The 21,511-nt window shown below is 41.9% G+C and overlaps 1 protein-coding gene across 1 annotated transcript in view; it reads right to left on the bottom strand.

The window, feature by feature from the left end:
* The window catches only part of CDH20 (cadherin 20, type 2), a 53,704-nt gene that overhangs the window by 15,458 nt on the left and 16,735 nt on the right, over positions 1–21,511 (bottom strand). The window contains exons 2-7 of the mRNA XM_010000893.1: positions 20,762–21,116; positions 14,187–14,481; positions 12,136–12,255; positions 8,121–8,288; positions 6,053–6,240; positions 1,526–1,779 (exon numbers count right to left, since the gene is read on the bottom strand). Coding sequence (XP_009999195.1) covers positions 1,526–1,779; positions 6,053–6,240; positions 8,121–8,288; positions 12,136–12,255; positions 14,187–14,481; positions 20,762–21,004 — 1,268 coding nt within the window. The 5' untranslated portion in view covers positions 21,005–21,116. The remainder of the gene's footprint in view (positions 1–1,525; positions 1,780–6,052; positions 6,241–8,120; positions 8,289–12,135; positions 12,256–14,186; positions 14,482–20,761; positions 21,117–21,511) is intronic.

The following is a 21,511-nucleotide window of genomic DNA, read 5'->3' as shown; positions in this document are numbered from 1 at the left end:
GAGGCGGGGGGGGGTGGGGGGAGGAAGGTAGTAAGGAGGGAAAAGGAAGGGAAGTGAGAAGGGAGTCAGATGGGAAGAAAAGGAGGAAGGAAGTTGGAAGGAAGCAGAGTTACAAAGGAATCTGTGCACTTTTGTAACTGTTTTGGGTTTTTTAAATACATCTTTGGTGATGCTTTCTGTGCATTAGAGATTGCTTTTTCATCAAGGGTAGTCACTGGAAAACTCTGAAGGAAACTAAGAAAAATCTGATTAAAAATAACAAACACTTCTACCCTCTGATAGTCTGCAGAATTATTCTTACACTGTTTTCAGCTGGTTAGCACTGCTGCATTTGGATAATGCTGGACAGTAATCAGCAAAATAGGATGTGGGAAGTTTAGGGTAATGCAATTGTGCTGCAGAAAGTATAATACTTAGTTTCATTGAAGAATTTGAGACAACATCATGAGAAGTATGATAAACTTATAAAATAGGTAAAAAAGACAGGTATATGTAAGGTAGCAGAGATGAAAAATATAATTAGAGGAACATAGAAAGCAATATAATTAAGAAGAATAGGCTTTGTGTCTGCTCACAGCTCCTACCTGAAGCCCACAGAGTTGCTCACATGGATTTCACTTTCTTTAAAAACTCCAAATACTTGGCCTTTTGACTCCCTCCTGTATTTTTCAGGACTGTTCCTGAAAGCAGACTATTCAGAAACTGGACTGATGCAAGGCTAGGGGAACAGCGGCTCAGCACCCAAAGTGTTTCTCAGATAAGAGAAGCAGCTGACCTGCTGGAATTACTAACTTTTAGTCACTTTGAGCTTCTGCGGGTTGTGAAAATTAGTATGTGGGCTGGCCTCAGAGGAAAACAGTCTTCTCTGATAAACTGGGCAGACTGGGAATTCACTATGGAAAAGAGCACCGTGATCACACAAATCTGTTCCTTTGGCTCCTTGCAGAGTTGCAGCTACGAAGCTCCTGAAGTTGTAAATACACCTTTACCTTTCTTAACTCCTTATGGGAATATCCAGCTCTGCAGTTTTGACCAGACACTATATAATGTATTGGTTCATGAATATTTATTAGTATGCATTCAATCTACTCCAAATGTAGCAATGTATTTGAGCTGCTGGCAAAAGCAGGCTTTGAAACAGAAGGAGGAGAGAGGAGAAGCAAGTTGCCTCGGTAAGGCAGCAAATTCTCAGCGATGCTGTCAGGCTTTGTGCCAGCAAAGGCTCGAGAGTCTGAGCTTCGTTTTTAATATACATTATCAGGACATGCCTGGCCAGTTCATTGCAATGCTGGATGCAGACGTTCTCCACACCACAGAAAAGACAAGGATGAGCTCCTGCATAACTTTGGCACTCGTACCAGAGACCCTCGGTGTGGGAGATCTGGTTTGACAACCAAACGGCGACTACCCCAGGCTAAAAAGAAAAACAGGGCCTCCCACCTGTGCTGTTTCAGCCCCAGCACCCCCCCAGCTGCTGGGTGTACCAGGAAGCGCTCCTGGGGGGACACGCAAACAGAGGACAGACCTGATGGAGTTGTTGGTCACGTCAGGGTCCTTGGCAGAAATGATCTGTATGGTGGTTCCAATCTCCACATCCTCGGGCACTTCCACAAAGTAGATGCTGGGCTCAAACACAGGAGGTTCATCCACATCCTCTACTGTGATATGGACAGTGGTAGTGTCACGGAAGGGACCCAGGTTCAGAAACCTCATTTCCAGGTGGGGGTTGGCACCCTCTACTTTCAAGGTGTAGCTTTTCTTGCTCTCGAAACTTAAAGGCTGAGGAAAAAAAAAATAACATTAGGAACAGCGAGTCATATGATTTAGGCTACATGATTTTAATTTTTAAAAGATGACCTCTAATAACAAATGATGCTTCTTTTTAAAGATAAATATTGACTATGATTTTTAATCATAAGGGTAGCAAGGATAAGTATTTGCAGTGAGTGACAGTAGTATTAGAAATAGAACTGCCTTAATATTTTCTTGCTCTTTTACTTTTTAATCTTTTTTAAAAAATTTTTTCCTTTCCTTTTTAATTTGTCAGTTGAACTGAAAAAGCCAGAGGAAATATTTGCAGATCCCTTCAGAATACACATTCTTTCGTTCTTCTTGCTGAAATGAAAATAAAAGTGGCCACACCACCACTGTGTCATGATTCACACAAGTGTTTCACGGCATTCTGAGGAAATACAGGCAGAAGCAGACAGCATGGGAGCACCTGAATATAAGGTAAAGATACAAAGAGTTGGTTTCCCAAAACTGGTATCAGGGACAAGGATATTCACACATGAGGTGGAGGTCCCAACTAATATCCCCTTTTCTTTCGGAGGAGATTGAAGTCTTGCCTCTAGAGTGCTCTCTCTGCCAAGCTGCTAAAGGGCCTCAGTGAGAGCAGGGAACAGGTCAGTCTCTCCTGTGGGATTCTGCCCCATTTTGTATGAGTAACCCATCCTTCCTGGAAGTGCTTTTTTTTCACCTCCTCAGTAAGTGTTTTAGAAACAGGTTCACAGTCCAGAAGTGCTGAGAACTAGGATTTGAATCTCTTCCCTGTCTAGAGGGAATTTCAAAGCACTGTGAGCTACCCCTGACCTCTTTCACCTTGTATGAAATACTCAGGTGTTCAAGTATTAATTGGCAGTGAGAAAGGCTCTTGGGAGTGAGAAAGGCTCTTTTTGTTATTTTTTTTCCTTTTTCCCTATGATAATGGATAAACGGGGGCCATATTCCTCTGTTAGTAGTTTCATGAATTTGATTTCCTATCTAGATAAGACTATTTATTTGGTGAACATGGATATAGAAATAATTAATGCTGACACTGAACCTCTCAATAAATAGATTTTTCATCTTTTCACAGGTCCCTGAAGGAAATAGAGCCTCTCAAAACCTGCTTAGAACTAAAAGGAGAATTCCTTATTTAAAGTGTAATTTACTGGTCTCAGTAAGAGATAACTAAAAGCATCTGACATACCAGAATGACAGTATGGAATGATCATTCCAAAAGACACAGATAATTTTTAACAGATGAAGGACACCTTACAGAGGACATAGTCATACTTCCCAAATTGTAATCAGAAGTTGCAAGCCATCCCGCTGTGATTAAGTGGTCACACCTCTTTACTTGTAATGCTGAAAACCAGCACAAATGGATCCCATTAGCTGGCACAGGTCCTGAGCAAGACAAACTTTGTACCAGGAAAGAAGTAGCCCAATTCTCAGGATCTCCCAGTGGGACATACTGCTTTTAACTGCATGAATGGCTTTCAAAACATGTGACTTTATTCGTACAAAGGGATTTGAGCATCGTGTGTGGAACTACCATGCAAAGGTTCAGCTGATCATATTCCAACAAGATCACTGCTGTTCCCATCCAGTGCCTTTGATTTTCCTATTCAGCTCTTTCTTTTTGAAGACCTACCACTAGACAGAAGCAGGGAGATGGGCAGAAATACAGAGAGGGAGGAGGATGTCGAAACAACCAGAAGTCAAAGGTGTGAAAATAATTTCTGCAGCAGTGAAGTCCTCCTTGGTCAGTCATAACTCATTTCTTTTCTGTCCTGCTCAATTGTGCAGCTGGGCAATTCTGCAGCCATGAGATGTATATTAGTGTAAGCAATATCAGCAAAAGTTTCACATGCTCAGGCATGGCAGGGTTGTACACTATGGGCCTCAAAACACCCCCTGAATTCAGAGAAAGCTTCGGTACCTGTCTACTGCCACAACAGCTTCTTTCTTCAGAAGTGGAAACATGACAGTGACGTAAAAAACCTCATGCTTTCACAGTAAAATTACCAGTATGGAGGCTCTGCATGTGAATGCCTGATGAAAGACTGGAGTTCTTGAAATTACAAAAAATAGAATTCAGTCAGCATTAACTACATGAAGGTGAGGAATGAAGATTGGAGTGAGAACAGGTTTTCTTGTGCTGGGGAAGATGACAGTAGAGTATTACTGGAGATGCTGTGCAGTGACACAGTATGAACTGTGCAACCTGTGGCAGCAGGTGCAGACAGATGATCTGAAACTTGCTCCTGCTGCCCTTAGTTACACCCTGTAAATCAGTGACTACTGCAGGCATAGTGCTTGTCAGCAAGGATTTAGCTAGGTCTACAAACATATTACCCATTACTGCAGAGTCATTATGGTCTACCCATTGCATATTTATGCATTGTAAAAATAGCAATAAAATATATTCACATGAACAAGCAACACTTATTGCCCATCTGGTAAGGAATGTGCAGTGCAAAGCTGCCTAAACACATATTAAGAAAGAGGTAATAATATTTCATAGTTTCTCATGTGAAGAAAATTGTGAGGAACATTGCATGTACACTAAAAAGCTAAGTTAAAAAAGAGCAGTTAAACCACAGAAACACTTAATAGCCATGAAACCCAACTACCTTAGGAAAAGACATCATCACTTTGGATGATCAAGTTAGAAAAATGAGAAAAATAAAGCAAGTGTGCAAGGCCAGCACATTTTTTTATGCTCCTGGATGCAGACACCCTCAGTTTGCCTTGGATTCCTTCATCGTCAACCATGGCTTTCCTTCCTGATCCTCTCACGTGCCAATGCCTCCTCATTGCTGCCCCTCTCATTACATTTGTCTTCCACAGGTGCATTGAAGCCTCCTTCCAACCCTGGTCCCATGGGGAGGGCAAGCAAACTGAGCTTGCTGCGAAACACAGCCAAAAGGAGAGGTACCCCAAGGCAATCTCTCCTTGTCCTCATTCTCCCTTCCCCTGGTGCTGAAACAGGCACACGTTGTAGGTGGGATTTAGCAAGAGCTGCTGTGAAAATGTGAGTGAGGGGGCAGCAGCCAGGCAGGAGGGCTCATTTTTAATTTTTTTTTAGTTGAGTGGAGCCAAAGGGCAAGTTTTCTAATGTTTGGCTATCGATAAGCATAACATTACAAAAAGCTACAGGCATATGCAGAATTTTATAAACATTTATGCACACTAGATGCATTGAGCAGTATGTACCTGATGCCAGTACATATCTAGTATGATTGATGCCATAAGTTTTTTATTACTCCTCCTCCTGACATATGTGAACATCTAGTAAACCTGTATTCATAATAACAAAAGTTAAGCTTATTGAAACATATACTCCAAATAAACTGTTTTCTTTCATTGATAAATGAGTGAAAAATTGCATTAGACTTTGCATTCAACATCTATTTCATTCTAGCAAACATGTTTAACTTTAGGGACTAGTGTGCATAAACAAGAGCTGGAGAAAGGTGACCATAAATATATGCTTAAATGCTTTGCTGTAGGGCATCGAGGTTTGCAGGGTCAAATCTCTCCCATGTGTTGTTCCATTGTAGTGCACAATGTAGTCCCAGGCTATTTAAATGGAGACTATACTTCCTTATTAGTACAATAGATATGCTTGAGCAGAAACATGGTTACAATTTCATAACCTAGAAGCAGAGTTGAACTTCTAACATTTATGTAAGACTGTAGAATAAATATCCTATAGCAGGGAGTCTAAGCAAAATACTCTATGTCTTCCTGCATAGCCTGCGGTACAGAGCACTAGGAGTTTCACAGCTGCCATTTTTGAGACAGCTTCTTCTAACCTAATTAGCATTTATGGATCTTCAAGCAGCAATTAAAAAAAAAAAAGTGCCTGGGTTTTATTGGTTTATAAATCATTCTAAGGCATGCTTTATTATTGTTTGTGGGACACCGGAGTGAAAAATGTGTACAGTTCAAATGCAAATATTGATCTAATTTCTTGCATTGTAGGATAATTAAGCTACAGAGAATATTTAAATAGATGAATAGTGAATCAGATAATTCCTTCAGTGGGAAAAGACAAGTTTATGCTAATGCTGTCCCCACTTTTAAAAGATTGCTCCTAGGAATGCAGTCTGCTTTCATATTTTAGCAATGAATGTTAAAGAAATGGTGGTTTATAGCAGGAAAGGGGCTACTGTCATGCAATGGAAGCCAAGATTCTACAGGCATAAGGGACTACAGCAAACATAAAACATAATCAGGGCTGTTAGCCATATAAATTACTATAAAAAGGAAACTTTACTACCTTTCTCACAGTTATGATGCCAACTTGATAACTAGGATCAGTGTTAATGTCGAAGACATCCAGTCCATCTCCATCCACCAGGCTGTATTTCATCTCTGCATTAATGCCCTCGTCCAGGTCTTTAGCCACCACACGACCCACAGTGGAGCTGACGGGAGCAGACTCCAGCACACTCATCTGATAATGCTCTGGCACACGGAGTAGGGAGGGAGAGGGGAGAAACAAGAAGGCTGTGAAAAGGAACCGAAGACTGCAGCCATGCAAAGGGCAGGCCACAATACTGCATAGCCTGCAGGGAATTCCTAGGACCTTTCCCAAAAATGTAACAGCAGGTGATTTCCTTTAAAAAGCCACAGCCCAGCTGAATTGCCTGGGAAAGTTTTATTTAGGTGTTTTTCATATCAACAGGTTTGTTCAATGAGTTCTTTTCAAAACAGCAATACACCTGAAAATGGGAACTTCAGCTAGAAAAATATGGCAATTAACACCAGTGCTGTTGCAGCCATGATATAAAGCCAGATATGAAATGGAATTAATAGAAGAGGAATATTTTATGAGATCAGCTTGTACAGTGGGAATAAACACACAAGTTTTAAGAATGACAAATCCTTTCTTCAGTTTGTATAAGTTTCTTCTTAACCCTGAAAAAGGCTCTGAGAGCTCAGAAGGCAGGAGGTTTCTTCCAAATTCACCAGTTACTCTATTAAAATATACTACCTCTTCCTACAAACCCAGTCTTGAAAACATTTAGTGCATCACTAATTTGCTTAGCAGCAAGCCTGGGGAAAGAGAAAACTGCTATTTTAAAAACATGTTTTAAAAATACAAATTATTTAAATGTCAATCCATATTGTCATTTACATTTGTGTTTAGAAATACAAACACAAAATGCTTCTCTGCCACCACACTTCATGTTCAAACCTTCCTTGCTGCACTCTCTCTGTTACTCAGTAATCCGTTATTGAGCTTTATACATCATAATTACATTAAAGGTGGGGTTTGATCCATTATCATTTTTCTTAACCAGGAATTTGGTATCAAACAGTTACAATTCACGGCACTTTCAAAATGAGATTGGCAGTGGTGCATTCAACAGGTTGCTCTGCCAGAAGAAGGGAAGTGAAAGCGGATGTTTCTTGCTGATCTTGGTGGAGTGCTTTGATTTAGGAGTGCAACATGAAGAAACACATGGAGAAGAAGAATAGCAACAAAAAGAACTGCGGGAGTTTTCATTTCTCAGCTAGATGAGAAAAATGGCTTGAGACAGATCTACAGCAAAAGAGTTGGCTTTCTTTAAAAAAAAAAAAGGGAAAAAAAGATGTCTTGAAAGATTTTGTTCAATCAAATCTGAAAAGTTTGTTTCAACTTTTAACACAAATATAGAATTATGTAGGCAAATTTGCTTTAAAAGAATTTTAAAAGAAAGAACAAAATATTGCAAATCTTGTTTTGAGATTCACTTGTGTAAATACATTTATGATAGGAGTGGAGTTGCCTGTTTTTGCATTCCATTAGCTGTGGCTGTTCCATATAGGGTTTAACTGTGTATTGCCAAGGTTTAGATGAATCTTTCCTGGAGGGCAGCCTGTTCATGACCACACATTCCATACTGGCAGCACAGCTACTAGACGCTCCCCTGCAGTGGCCTGGCTGGAGCAGTGCATGAATTGTCATTCAACTTCCAGCACTGCCACATGTCCATGATTTGACAGACATGTTCTTGGAGGTAGGATAAAAAGTGAATCAGGGCAGCAACTAGCACTAAAGACAAGCCATAAGCAGGCTAGGAACACAAATGATCTTTTTTTTTTTTCCTTTTTCTGTACATTAATTTCCCATCCTTTAAAAAAAAGGGGTTGTTTTTGATGATTTTGGCACTCAGAAACCTCTTCTGAAAGAGAAGCTAGTGAACGTTCCTTTTTGACATTTTCTGAAGGGAAGCTCCTTCTTTGATCCAAAACTCTTAATTGTCCCTATCCTCACTTTGAAAATGGCTGTAATGGCAGCAAACAGCAGCTGTGCAACTCAGTCGCCCCTTTTTGCCTGTCCTGGCACGGTGAGTACTCACTCTGTGGAAATCTGGGTGGATTGTCATTGACATCAGAGAGGGTGATGTTGACTGTGGTTGTTCCAGCTAATCCTCCCAGCTGTCCACCCATGTCCTTGGCCTGGATAATCACTTCATAATATTCTTTTGCTTCTCTGTCCATGTTCATTAGAGCTGTCCTAATTAAGCCTGTGAGATTGAGCAGGGGAAAGGGGTTTTGGGAACAAAAGAAATGTTCAGTTAGAGAGTGCACAAACAAGGTTGGGTGGTCTTGCTCCTGCATCATATTCCCTATGACCAGAACGAGACCAGAGTCTGCATTCAGTTTCACCTTTCTTGGCAGAGTAAAGCTCACCCAAACTAAATCTAGGTGAACAGAAGGTTTGTATTTTAAAGAAGCCCAGCTAAAATGCATCTGCTCTGGGGAAGACTATCTGTTCAAAATTAAGAAGTTGCCTTCCAAAGGAGCTGGAGAAAACATTTTGGGAGCAGAGTGTTATGCACTGAATTAAGGCCATGCTCAGCTTAAGTACAACTACACAAAAGGTGGAAGGGATGTGATTAGTTAAGAGATGTATCAAGAAGAGTTTTCTGGAGTGTTCCCACACGCTCAGTCCTGGAGGCAACCTGACAAAAGCCTCAGCTCGGGTCCCTCAGGACCTCCTTGGGGAGGATACCTCTGGTTGCTCCTGCAGCGGGAGGGTGCTCCCCTTGCTCCCCCGAGCCTTTCCTTCGGGGGAAGCAGTGATACTACTGCAAGAGGACGTGAGGTGGCAGCAACACTTCTCTGACGGAGGCTGCGGGGAAGCGGCCGCCGCGCTGGGACCCGCGCTCTGCCCGCAGCCCCGGGCTCGCCTCTCCCGAGCCTGCCGGGCGCCTGGGATGCTCCTCTTGCCTTTTGCATGGCCTTCAGGCCTGAAGCCTGAATCCTGCCCTGCCCCGTGTCTGTCCGCTGGGACTGAGCCACACAGGCTGGCATTTCAGAGATGTCCAACTTCCAGGCATAGAACCATAGAATCATTTTGGATGGAAAAGACCTTTAAGATCATCAAGTCCAACTGTCAACCTAGCACACTGCCATGTCCACCACTAAACCATGTCCCTAAGCACATGTACATGTCTTTTAAACACACCTCGAGGGATGGTGACTCAACCACTTCTCTGGGCAGCCTGCTCCAGTGCCTGACAACCCTTTCAGGAAAGACAGTTTTCCTAATATCCAATCTAAACTTCCCCTGGCACAACTTCAGGCCATTTCCTCTTGTTCTATCACTTGTCACTTCGAAGAAGAGTCCAACTCCCACCTCTCTACAACCTCCTTTCAGGTAGTTGCAGAGAGCGATGAGGTCTCCCCTCAGCCTCCTTTTCTCCAGGCTAAACAGCCCCAGTTCCCTCAGCTGCTCCTTCTAAGGCTCCTTCCAGACCTTTCACCAGCTTGGTTACCCTCTCCAGCACACCTGCCTGGCAGGACTGCTCAACAGGCTGCTTGGCTGCATAAGGGTCCTTGAGCAGGAGAGAAGCAGCGGCTGGAGATGCAGCCCAGGGGAGGCACTGCCAGGGGACATGTTCTAGGGCACCAATGGCCCCGGCTAGACACTAGCTGTGAAACATTTGGGGTGCCAATCTGTGTGTGGGCAAATATGTGTCAGCCCCAGGTACCATCCAAGTTGCATGACATAACGTGCAGCACTTGCACATTAGGACACTATTAACTTGAGTGATCTGCATTTAGTCTTTATTTTTAGCAGAAAGATAATTTATGGATTTAATAAATAAGCAGTAAAAAGATATTGCATTGGCAATTATCACTGTGTGTAGAAGGGAAGAAATAGTGACCAGTTCTGAACAATTCACAATGTGCTATTTTAATCTTGCTACATGGAGTCCTTAAGAATCTCATCCCGTAAAGTTGAGTGACTCCCATGAAGTGCTGTAGCTCCTCAACTCCCAAGGATATAAATAAGATATGAAAATTCTTAGCATTTTGGGAAATATTTTCTACACATACAAATACTCTGTAGGGAATTTCACTCTTGTCTTGTCCTTAATACAAAACAGGCTAGGTCTAAAAAAAGGCATCTATGCCTAAAAGCCAGGCTTTCCCATGTCCTATGTTTGGTCCTTAGAGGAGGGTTAGTCTAGGACATAAGGGCTCAGGGCCAAGTTGAGGTTCATGCCCCTACAAATGGGATCCAGAAGAACAGCCATGCTCAGCAGGGAGCCTCTGATGCTACTGCACACAACTTGTCAGCAAGAAAATGCTGAGGATGGTGATGAACCTTAAAACCTTCCTTAGGGCTATGGGCAAGGCTCAGATTCTCAGATCTTCCAAACTAAAGATGCTGGTACTATTTATTTCAATAAACTTAGTGAGGTCCACTCTTTAAAAAAAACCCCAGTAAAACAAACAAACAAAAAACCAAAACCAAAAACAACAAAAAACTAGTAAAGAGCAGAGGTGATATCCTTTATTTCCTCTATCAGCCAGATGGTTTTCTAGGGAAGTGGGAGGCCAGGAGCCTTTGCCTAGTCTGCCACAGGGGACTTAAATCCATGTTTGTTACCTTCTAAGAGAATATGATCATGGACAGGCTGTAAAAGTATTCTGGAACAAGGAAGGAGGGCCTCAGCTTTCCTTTGAAGTTGTGCCATCACTTACACATTCATTCAGCGCCTGTGAGTCCAGTGACAGAACTCAAACAGGACCATGCTTCTGGAACCAAGGGGTTGTGTTGAGAGGTGAAGAATAGGGACCTCAAACATTTCTAGCAGAAGAGTGTATTGAAATAGGTTTCTCGCTATTGAGTGTGTTAACCACTACACGTCAATAAAAAGGAGCTGGTGATCATCTATGCTCCAGCTCTGTTTTAGAAGAACATGAGAGTTACAGTTGCATCTTGCAGGTTGGACCTTCCGACTCCTAATATTCTGTGATTGTGGGTTACCAAATCCTGCAGGTGTATTTGCACTTGGGGAAGGCAATAGGGTCCTGTGCCTGAGGTGAAGAAGTATGTTCTGGCTCACAACTGCACTTGGCCTAAAAGGGTGCCCTGTTGCCCATTTGTGAAGGCTGAGGCAGCTCTGGACATGTCCAGAGATGCAAGTCTAAGTGATTGGGAAACTAATAAGTGGAGAAAAATACCTTTTTTGGGTTAAATATCAATCAAGGCCCTTTTGTACTTAAGGGCATGTCTTCTGTCTTAAGTTGCACTTTAGCACTTAAATCTGTACCAGATCTGACCCTGAATATTGCTGTTTTGCTTTCTGAGAAATTATTCAGTACTTAGCAGATCGATGATTATGCTCTTATTTTTCTGTGGTTGATAACCTGATCACAAAATGGACCTTACCATCTTATTTATATTGTAATGGGATGAGGAAATAGCATGCCACATACAGGCTAGAGCACCCACTCCACAAACTGCTAACTTTCAGAAGCAGATTATGCAGCGTTTTCTCTGTTTTGTCCCCTAGAGCTCAGCAATGACTATCATTTCATGAGTTTCTGACCTTTAGAAACTGTCAAAACCTGTCAGATTCCTCTTTTGTATATAAACCTTGGATATACACAGAAAAAGAGAGATAGAAAGCAAGCAAAACAGAGAGAGTGTCCTATTGATAAAACTAAGGTTATTAAGAAGAACACCCTTAGGTAAAGCTACTCTAGATAACTGCATCCTTTAGCTTGCACTTTACAGTCCTGGTTGATTCATTAAACCTTGTTATCAACTAAATCTGCTGAAGACATTTTTGCAATGGTAGAAGCCAACATCATTTACAGTACCAAACCTACCCAGCTTCTGAGCTGCAGAATATGGTCATTTAGATGAATATATCACTGCAGAAAGCACGTCCTTCTTCTGGAGCTCATGACCACAGCCTTGCTTTAACCCTTGCACAGCGCTGCTTTATCTTGGCTCCAAGCCAGAGAAATATGTTTCTCCGACCCACAGTCATGATGCACTGCCTTTTCTTTCTCCTTGAAAGCTTTTATTTTGATTTTCACGCTGCCTTATTCCCTGATGAAATAACATACCTGTCCGAGAGTCCACAGAGAAATATGGTTGTCCTTGGAGAATACTGTACACTACTCTTGCGCTGTTCCCGTAGGTTGGGTCATCAGCATCTGTCGCTGTCACCTGGATAACAGAAGTGCCTGACAAAAAAACCCATCAGGTAAGGCCTTGTGGCATAAAGAGCTGGAATGAAAAGTACACAATTCAAAATAAATGAAAATGCCTAACAAGAGCTTTCCCACACCAAACTTCCTCATTTGATGCTCACAGTGCTTGCACTTATAGCTCATACTTGTATTTCATTAGCATAAAGAAATTAATAGGCATAAATTCATCATGCATCTATAAGAAGATATAAAAGAGCAAGTACTCTATGGACCACAGTTAGAGAATAGCTGACCTAGCAGTACTTTGTTATGGTTTGCAGAGAGCTGGTAGTTAGATATTACTTGCTGCTTTTCCACTTTTCTTGATTTTAAATGTTATTTAAGGGCAGCCTGAACAAGATCTATAGCTATGCTGACATAAATGTTGGACTGCTTTAGCCAGCCCAGGGATGCTTATGTTGACTAAGGGATGGAATTGTACACGCACAGTGAGCGTGAAGGGATGTATCTCTGAGATAATCTCTCTGTGGGATTGCAGTTTACACTGCACAGCCTAGAGATTATACCCCACTGAAGAGCCTTTCGGTACCCGCACAGACACAGATATATTTCTTCAATAGGTTTTCAAGGTCTGCTTCCTCTGAAGCTAATAATGCAGGTGATGTAATTTGTCAAGAACAAGGAGAAGGTAAGGCATAACTGTTTGAAATATATGTGAGTTTTGACTCCTTAAAATGTCAGACAATGCCTTTATGGATGTATCTAGCCTTCTACATGAAGTTTTATGTTAGCAGCAAATCCAGTGTTACTAGATAGGCACTGGAAAATACATCTAAATTCAAGCTAACCATTACCATTAAGAAACATTATTTTTGAATGGAGCTTTGATATTTGATGCCTGTTTCTTGCTTTATGTCAGCATAATGTTGAAGAATGAGGAGTTGAGCGTAAACATCTGAAAAAATTTACTGTGAGAGTGACAGAGCCCTGGGACAGGCTGCCCAGAGAGGTTGTGGAGTCTCCTTCGCTGAAGACATTCAAAACCTGCCTGGACACGTTCCTGTGTGATGTGCTCTGGGTGATCCTGCTCTGGCAGTGGGGTTGGACTTGATGATCTTTTGAGGTCCCTTCCAACCCCTAAGATTCTGTGTGATTCTGTGAAGCATATCTGTAACTTCAGGACGTGATTTATGTACGTGGTATCCGTGATTACAGATTATCTCTGTAATGATGTCGTGGAGGCAAAAAACAACAAGCATCTCCAAAAGAAATAAAAAAGTCCAGAAAAACAGTATTTTATGAAACTATCGTATTTGTTACATGGAAATGGTTTCTTCTGACTTGTGTAATTAGGAATACTGCTGTTTATCTTTTCCATTACAATAACATGACTGTCTTTGACATGATCCCATTCTCTAAAAGTGGAAAGCAAATGGTACAAGAACTTTGGGATCCACTTGAACTGTCTTTAGTGTAGGTTTAAACAGATTAGAAAGAAGAAATCTGCTAATAATTGTTATCAAGTCTCCATGATTTCAAGGGCTCCTAGACAGTATTTCAGCTCTCAGTACAAACTAGAACAGCTTCCTAAAACTATATTCTTTTCTGGATGGTAATGCATGTCTAATGGTCATTACTCCTGCTATCATCTGATGGCAGGGTAGATGGGGTACTATGTTACTGCAAGTTGTCCGGGGATTGCATGTACAAATTACGTATTTTTTTCAGTGCTCCTGCTTCCCCTGGCATGTTTTCTTTCAGAGGGGCCCAGCTGATGGTGGTATAAATCTCTATATCCCACTTCTGTGGCAGTCAGGCCCCCCAAAAGAAGCTCTCCTGTTGTGCAGCTCCTGTATAAGGGGCAAAAACTGAGTCTAAGAGTCTAAGGAGTGAGGGAATTTGTGTTTTGGTGACCAACCCCAATATACTTATAGAAAAAAGAGACTCCACAAAATTTGCCTTACCCACAGGTGACATTTCTGGAACAGAGGCCACATAAGGTCCATCCAGAAACTTGGGTTCATTGTCATTGATGTCCTGGATTTTGATGATGAATTCTGACTCTGGTTCCATTGGCCGGCCTGTACGCCTGTCCAGAGCTTGTGCTCTCAGGGTGTACTGTGACCTTTCTTCGCGGTCCAGTCGCTGAATGGCATGAATGTCCCCTGTCGTGTCATCAATTGTAAACACAATGCCAGCTCCCTCTCCTGAGAGGATGTATTTGATCGAACCATCTCCCCTGTCCATGTCAGAGTGGAGCTGTGGAGCCAAACAGGATTCAGTTAGACCATGAGCTGGACAAGCAGATGTTAAGAAACACCAAGCACGTGAGCATCCTGAGCATTTTGGTCTCAGTGTTGGGACTCACAAACTGGTTTTAATGAACTTGGTTTGCTGAGAGAAGCAAATACCCAGTAACGTCTGTATCACAGAGTTGCAACAAAAATCCCTCTCCTGTTTTCCCATTTCTGCATCCACAGCTGTGTCAGAAGAAAAGGCAGAGACACCCAAACAGGAACAGGCTCTGTATCTTCTTGAAATCTCACTCAACATAATAATTACGTTTTGCCTGGTTGCAATGGCCATTGAGAAGGACTCACTGCCAGGCTTGGGAAAAGGTGAGGTCAGCAAAGCAGCAGGCTGTGCTTGCTCACGTGGCTTAAGAGGAGTCAGATACTCCAGGGGTAGCATAATGTTGTGGCAGATAAGGCAAACCTGTTTGGGATCAAGAGGAAACCAGGATGGGACAGCTACTCAGTAACTGTCACTATTCAAATTCCCTTAATTTTTTTTCCATGGACATTTTTACAATAAAAATTAGGCTGGATCCTTGCATCTTCAGGAAAGAATTATTGTCAAACAATAGGAAAGGTACACAGCAAGGAAAGTTTGATTATGTCCACGGCAGGTTATAGAGATGACAGGCATCCCAGATTTTCTAAGGAGCTAGCAAATGGATTTATTGCATGACTGCTAATTAGTTCTGAGCAGCCACAAATAGCTGAATGCAACAGAACAGAAGAAAAGTAAATGCTCTGCTAATTATAAACTAAAATAGAGAAACAAATAATACTGGGAATTACCATTCTCTTAAAACACCTGGTTCCCATGAAATACTGGACTGACTATCAAAAGACAAACAAATCACTTAATTTCTCTCACACTATGAAGATGCTTAACAGTATGCTCACACTTACATGCTTTTGAGGAACAAAGCATAAAACCCAATGCCTAGAGATGATATTGCTCACTCTCAAAAGCCAGGAAGGCAATAGCCTTGAGATGCAATAGTCAAAACGGGATTTTCAGGAATGGTTCAGGTGTGAATACTGTTTTCTATTGTAATTATAATTAAAAAAAAAAAAAAAAGAAGAATAGATAATTAATTTTTTTTTAAAGTAATCAAAATGGGCTGGATTCAGTTAAGGAAATTTTAAAAGGCATACAAGAGATAATTATCTCAAGAAATATGGTCAGAATTAAGTGTGTTTCATGCTCTGGTGAGCTCAAAGGACATATAGGTACAATTGTGGAGGATGAGGCCAAACAGTTAAATATTTGTAGTGGAGAGAAAAATCTTGGAATAATAAATGGGATATATAAACACAGGATTAGTAGGATTTGAAGAAAGAATCCAAATAGAAATGGACAAACGGGCTCATCTGACCTAAGCATTTCTAATGCTTGCAGACTGGCTCTTCAGATTTTTTAGGGCACATAGTCCCATTGACCTAGGAGGTGAAAGACCATTTCTCCCAGTGGAGGGTCTGACTGCCACATGCTCAGCCCCCAGAGGCTGTTTGCCTAACAAGCCTCTCAGAGCACATCACTTGACCTACACAAAATTTGGGCCTGCTCCTGATTTTAGTGTAAGACTGATTTCAGCTGAGGTGGGATCTAGGTGGTTTTCTATGGCACGTCTCACCCTGCAAACAGGTCTGTATGTGGTGGCCTATTGAGTCTTAATGACTGCTGGGACCCCAAGTGTTAAGGGCAGCAGACTGCAAAGCAGCTGCAAGAACTGAAGGTGCAGGTTGTGACCTCATGTTAGGTCACTGATATTCCGTTTCATCACTTTCCCACTGGTTTCTGCCGTATCTACAGCATCTGAGAGGCATCAGTCCTTTGAGGAATGCTGGCAGCTCTCAGGTGATGTGTCAGATAAATGGAGGAAGAAAAAGCCCAGAAAAATTTGGCAGTGGCAAACAGTTAAATTTAGACGACTGCCATGTGTATTAATTCACATGGAGGTGCCAGGACTGCAAACCAGCATATTTTCAGGAACCACCATCTCGTGATTAGTTTAAAAAAAGACAGCTGTCATCGTTTACCCTAAACACCCATAACTCAGAGGTTATCATTGTAGGAGCTGGTAAACAGGATGCTTCCAGAAAGAAGACACTATTATAGCTTTTCAAATTGATTCAGAACCACTAAGCTACATCTTGGGCATTTGCTTTACTGCATCAGCATGTTAGCGGGAGAATGCAGCTGCTGAGACAGATACAGATGTTAAACCTGGTTGGGGAATTAGAGCTAGGCCTGATGGAAGAAAATGTGTTTTGGAACATCAACAAGTCCCCATTAAATAAGAAAAAGGAAAGAAAAAGAAAGAAGAAGTCAAAGTCAAACAGAAAGTCAAAGGTAAAGAAAAATGAAAAAGATACAGAAAAAAAGGGAAAAAAAAGGAAGAAAGAAGAAAGCATCTTTTGAAATAACAGAAGGTGTTTAGAAAATTCAGAAGACTCTGTGGAAGATACTGAATTGAACTCATGGGTTGAATTACACCTTCTGTCCAAAGCCCTATTTGGAATGAATGCAGTTGTGTAGGGAGCAAACAAGGAATGAACATGGCACACTAATAAGAAATTGGGAGTACAAGAGGATCTCTGTCTAACTGTAATTTGTTAAAAACATTGGGTCTCAACCAACGCTAGGCAATAAGAAATGCTAGCAGTAGTTTTGTAGCTTCTTCTTTCTAGACAAAATGAAAAAGACCACAAAAGATAATACTGCCAGACTGCAAGAAAATGGAAAGGATTTGGTGTCTGAAGGGACTGAGGCTCACACCATTGCTCACACCAAACCCAATATGAAGATGTTGCAGCTTGGGGTGTACGTAGAAGACACTGTGTTGGAAAGGTGATCCATTTTTAACTTAGCTCTGTTTTATGGATGGTGCAATAAATTGTGCTGCCATGTGGCTGACAGAGAAGTAGGAGGTATTAATTTGCACTTTCTCCTCCATATTAAGGAATGGACTATGGGAGGAATGAAGCAGATAACTCTTGAGAAATTAACTGTGTCAACCTGGGTTGCTTCTTTTGATGAGGATAGTACAAATGTTTAAGGAGGCTACGTTTGCATGTGAATGGTGCATTTCTCGGCAAGGGGCAAGTGGAAGAGACTCTTGCTGCTGAGGAGAGCTTAGGGGAGGACTTGTGCAGCTCTGATAACCCAGCAGTGACTCCATCTTTGCCATGCTCTCCCTTCTCTGCCTCCAGGGAGGTAGAACATGCAGGGGATTTTTGTGGGAATGTGTGAGTGAGTTTGGTTGGTCCAAAGTGGTAGTCTGCAAAAAGGATGCATTGTATTCACTCATCCAGCTGCTGTAGTTTGAATGGTTCCTTCCTTTGAAAAAAGGTTAGGGAGTCTCCAACATGGCTAAGAGATGAAGCCTGTCCCCAGTTCAATTACTGATGCAGTTTACCTGCTGGATGAATGTGGAAAATACCTGCTGTAGCAAACATGGGGGCTTTGATTTCCCTAGTTCATCCTATTAACCAGTAATGGCTACCTCTAGGAAAAGCAGAAAACTCATATTTAGTTGTGACAGAACCAGGAACCCTCTGAAGCTAAAATATTTTCAATTAGGATCATGAGCACTGGAGAAAAGCAAAAATTGTACTGACCTCATCTCAGGAAGTTTCTTTTAATTTCCCTGTCCAGAATATATTTTACGCCTTGCCTTACAGTTATGTAGGAAACTACATTTTTCATCCGAGCCTTAAAAATCATATTAGGCAAACCCAGACTCAGACACAGGTCAAGGTGCTTTTTGCGTTGCTCCAGATATACAGTGAAACAGCCTGTACCAGAGCATCAGAAGAACCTGTCTCTTGTAGGAAGCCTTTAGAGTATTACAGTAAATACAGCTGGATCTGTGCTATGCAATTTTTCTCCTTCTGACATGGGCTTGGAGAGAGGAGATAGATAAAAGCAAGGCCTGGCTAGCAGGATGTTTCAGGGTGTCATGGGTGGTATCAGTTAGAAGAGGCTCTGCCTGTCCAGGCTTGGGGCTCAGGGCTATTTTTGGGGCTGGTGCTAGCAGTGAGCAGCAGGCTGGGAGTCCTTCTGCAGCCCTGCCCAGCTATTTCTGAGTCAGCCTGGGGTGACTTGGTCTAAAAAATTTCTGGCCTGCCAGAACAATTAATTCAGCCCACAGCCTATTTTCTGCTGACCCCTTTCCTAAGGATCCCTAAGGCAGGGCGATGAATCATGGTGGGCTGCAGCTTCTTCCAAGGGCCTGTGCCTTTGGCTCTGTGAGATGCGGGGAAGCCTTTCCCTCTCAGCAGCCCCAGCTGCATTCATCCCACTGCTTGGCTGGCTGCTCTGCACGCAGCTCAGTGATGGGAGAAGATTAAATATTTGACTTCCAGATGCCTATTTGGGCCGCAGAGTTCCCTAGTGTCTGGTCTACACGGAGCAGGGCAGAGCTAGGAGGCCTTCAGAGCCACTCAGTTATGTCAGCTCAGCAGTGCGTGGGACTGACAGGCTGTGTTAACAGTGGGAGCTAATTAGCCCTTGCACACCCATACCTAACACAGCCATGGCGTAGGTGGTCCTGGAGAGGGCTCATTCCTGGCAGCTTGGGCTTTGTGTGGTGGACACAGACCATGAAGAGTCTCTGCTTTGCCCCATTTAGAGGAGATGACAAGAAGCAAGTTCAAGAGCCTTGATCAATCACCCCAAGTTTTTGTACTCCTAATGACACAATCAAATCTAAACCAATGATGAGTTTGTTTCTTCCAGTGCTTGCTTTAGCTGGAGTTCAGCTCACAGTGCAAGTCTGGAGTTCTTTCAGGTGGGACAGGTTATGTGAAATAATATGTCTGGCCCTTGTTCTAAAGCTGGGAATTGCATGAAACTAAATATTAATTTATTTAATCAGTAGAGATATCAGAGCTGAAAAGCTAGGTGCAGAGATGAATGAAGACTAATGAGGTCTCATTTGACAGCAATCACTAGTCATGCCATGGCTGTGGGAGGAGGAAGAACACATCTTTCTGTCAGTCACACAGTGATAAATCAGGAGGAAGTCTTTTGAAGCTGTGGATTCATTTTGTTTTATACTGGTGTGACTGAGGACACAATTTAGCTCTATGACATGGGGTTGCAGAATGGTAAGTAAAAGTCCAAAATGGGTCTCCAGATATGTCGTTCTTTTTTTTTTTTAAAAAATTTTATTTCTGCAGATGGATGGCTTGGAAGGATAAAGAAGGAGCCTTGATAATATAAAAAATCATAATGAAATCTGAAGGTACTGTTTTATGACATCCCTTCTTAGTTTTTAATTTTTCATATGTAGTCTGCAGTCATCATAGCAGTATCTGATATTTGAGGCATGTAAAATCTTAGTTGTACTGTTCAAACACTTCAGCACACTCAGTCTACCCCTTCCCACTTTTTCCAGATTCGTCTGCACCTTGGTGTAGACTAGAAGCATAACTCTTTGCATACAGGATCAATATTTTAAACAATTTAGAGTGTTTTAGAGTGAGACAAAGGAGGATGGTTACAGTGAGGCAGACTGTGATGGGAGACATCACTGGTCAGATTTCCATCAGCTTGTTTCTCAAGAAGCTACAGAAAAGTGAATGCAAAATATTACCAAGTAGATGGGATGAATTTACAGGTCCAGTTTACACTTACCTGTATATTTTTAGAGTATAAGACATCAGAAAAAGGGGCCCTTTGTGACTGGATTTATTGAGCTGTCCACCTACCCTTCTCAATCTGGAGTAACTTCTCTATCATCCACAGAATTAACCTGCAGTCAAGCTTTAGCAAGCAAGAAGATAGCCTGAACTTAGAGATTTGCAGAAAACAAAAATTGAAATGTCAGTTTCCAAGTGAAACTGGCTGTTTCATCTGATTTGTGAGTTTCAGCTTCCAGCTGACTTGATCACAAACTCTTCCCTTCTTTCCTAATCCTCACATGTCAATATAACCTTGCTTTGCCTTGACATTGTCGAAGTTCCTAAAAAGACCGCTGCAGATTTTCTAACACTGCCTCAATTACAGATTATGATTGGTGAAGCAGATCTCTGCAAAATAGGCAAATATATTGACAGCCCCTTGAAACAGAAATTTTTCCCGAGAAAAGATGACACTGGTCAAAAGCTCTTTGGAGCAGAAGTGAAATGAATGTGGGTAAGTTAACTGCCAGAAAGAAGGTAAAGGCACTTAGGAAAATTTCCTTATTTCACCATGGTGCACAGATACACTCTGACAGAGATTCTCCTGGTACAGGTCTTACCTTCCCAACATAGAGAGGGTCAGATCCTGTGTACTCCTCCAGAACAAAGAACTGGTTCCACACCCAGCTCCGCTTCATGCGCTGATGCAGCTTGTCTGACAGGTTGTCTTCTTGCCCTTCAGCGAGGGGCCTGGCACTTCCTGACAGCACAGTTGTTGTAAGGTCCATCAGTCCCCAAAAATACAAGGAGACACCAAGTCCAAGCAAGTTCTTTGCATTGCTCATTCTACCTGAAGTCCACATCTGTAGGTAGGGCTGCCTTAAAAGTCAAAGGATCCGTTGAGAAGGAAGTAGGTCCTCTGTGTAGTCCTTTGAAATGTCCAAGTGAGATCCTGGATCTGAGAATGGCAGTCTCCTGTGAAGTTAAACAAAATGCATGGCAGGACTTTTTTTTTTCCCCAAGGTAAAAGAGTTTCCTCAACAGGCAAATACTCTATAAAATATTAAACCTTGTATATAAAAATATACTATCAGTATGCACAACTCCTGAAACTAGAAATACTATCACCATATTAGCTGCAGAACTGTAGCCTTAGACACAAGAATCTCCAGGTTGTAGTTGATAAATATCAGTTCTCTACTTTGCTAATTTAACTGTAGTATTGCTTTATGATATTGACTGGCATGAGTTAAGTGGGTACTCTTTAGAAATTTTTATAACCAGAAGTCCTTAGAGAATATTTAAAAACAGTTCACTCTGAAAATTTATTTTTGCAACTGTCCTTTTCTTTCTGTTTGAAAACTACGTCA

The sequence above is a fragment of the Chaetura pelagica genome, unplaced genomic scaffold, assembly GCF_000747805.2.
Source record: "Chaetura pelagica isolate M959 unplaced genomic scaffold, ChaPel_1.0 scaffold104, whole genome shotgun sequence".
Lineage (NCBI taxonomy): Eukaryota > Metazoa > Chordata > Aves > Apodiformes > Apodidae > Chaetura > Chaetura pelagica.
This window is presented reverse-complemented; position numbering and strand designations above follow the sequence as displayed.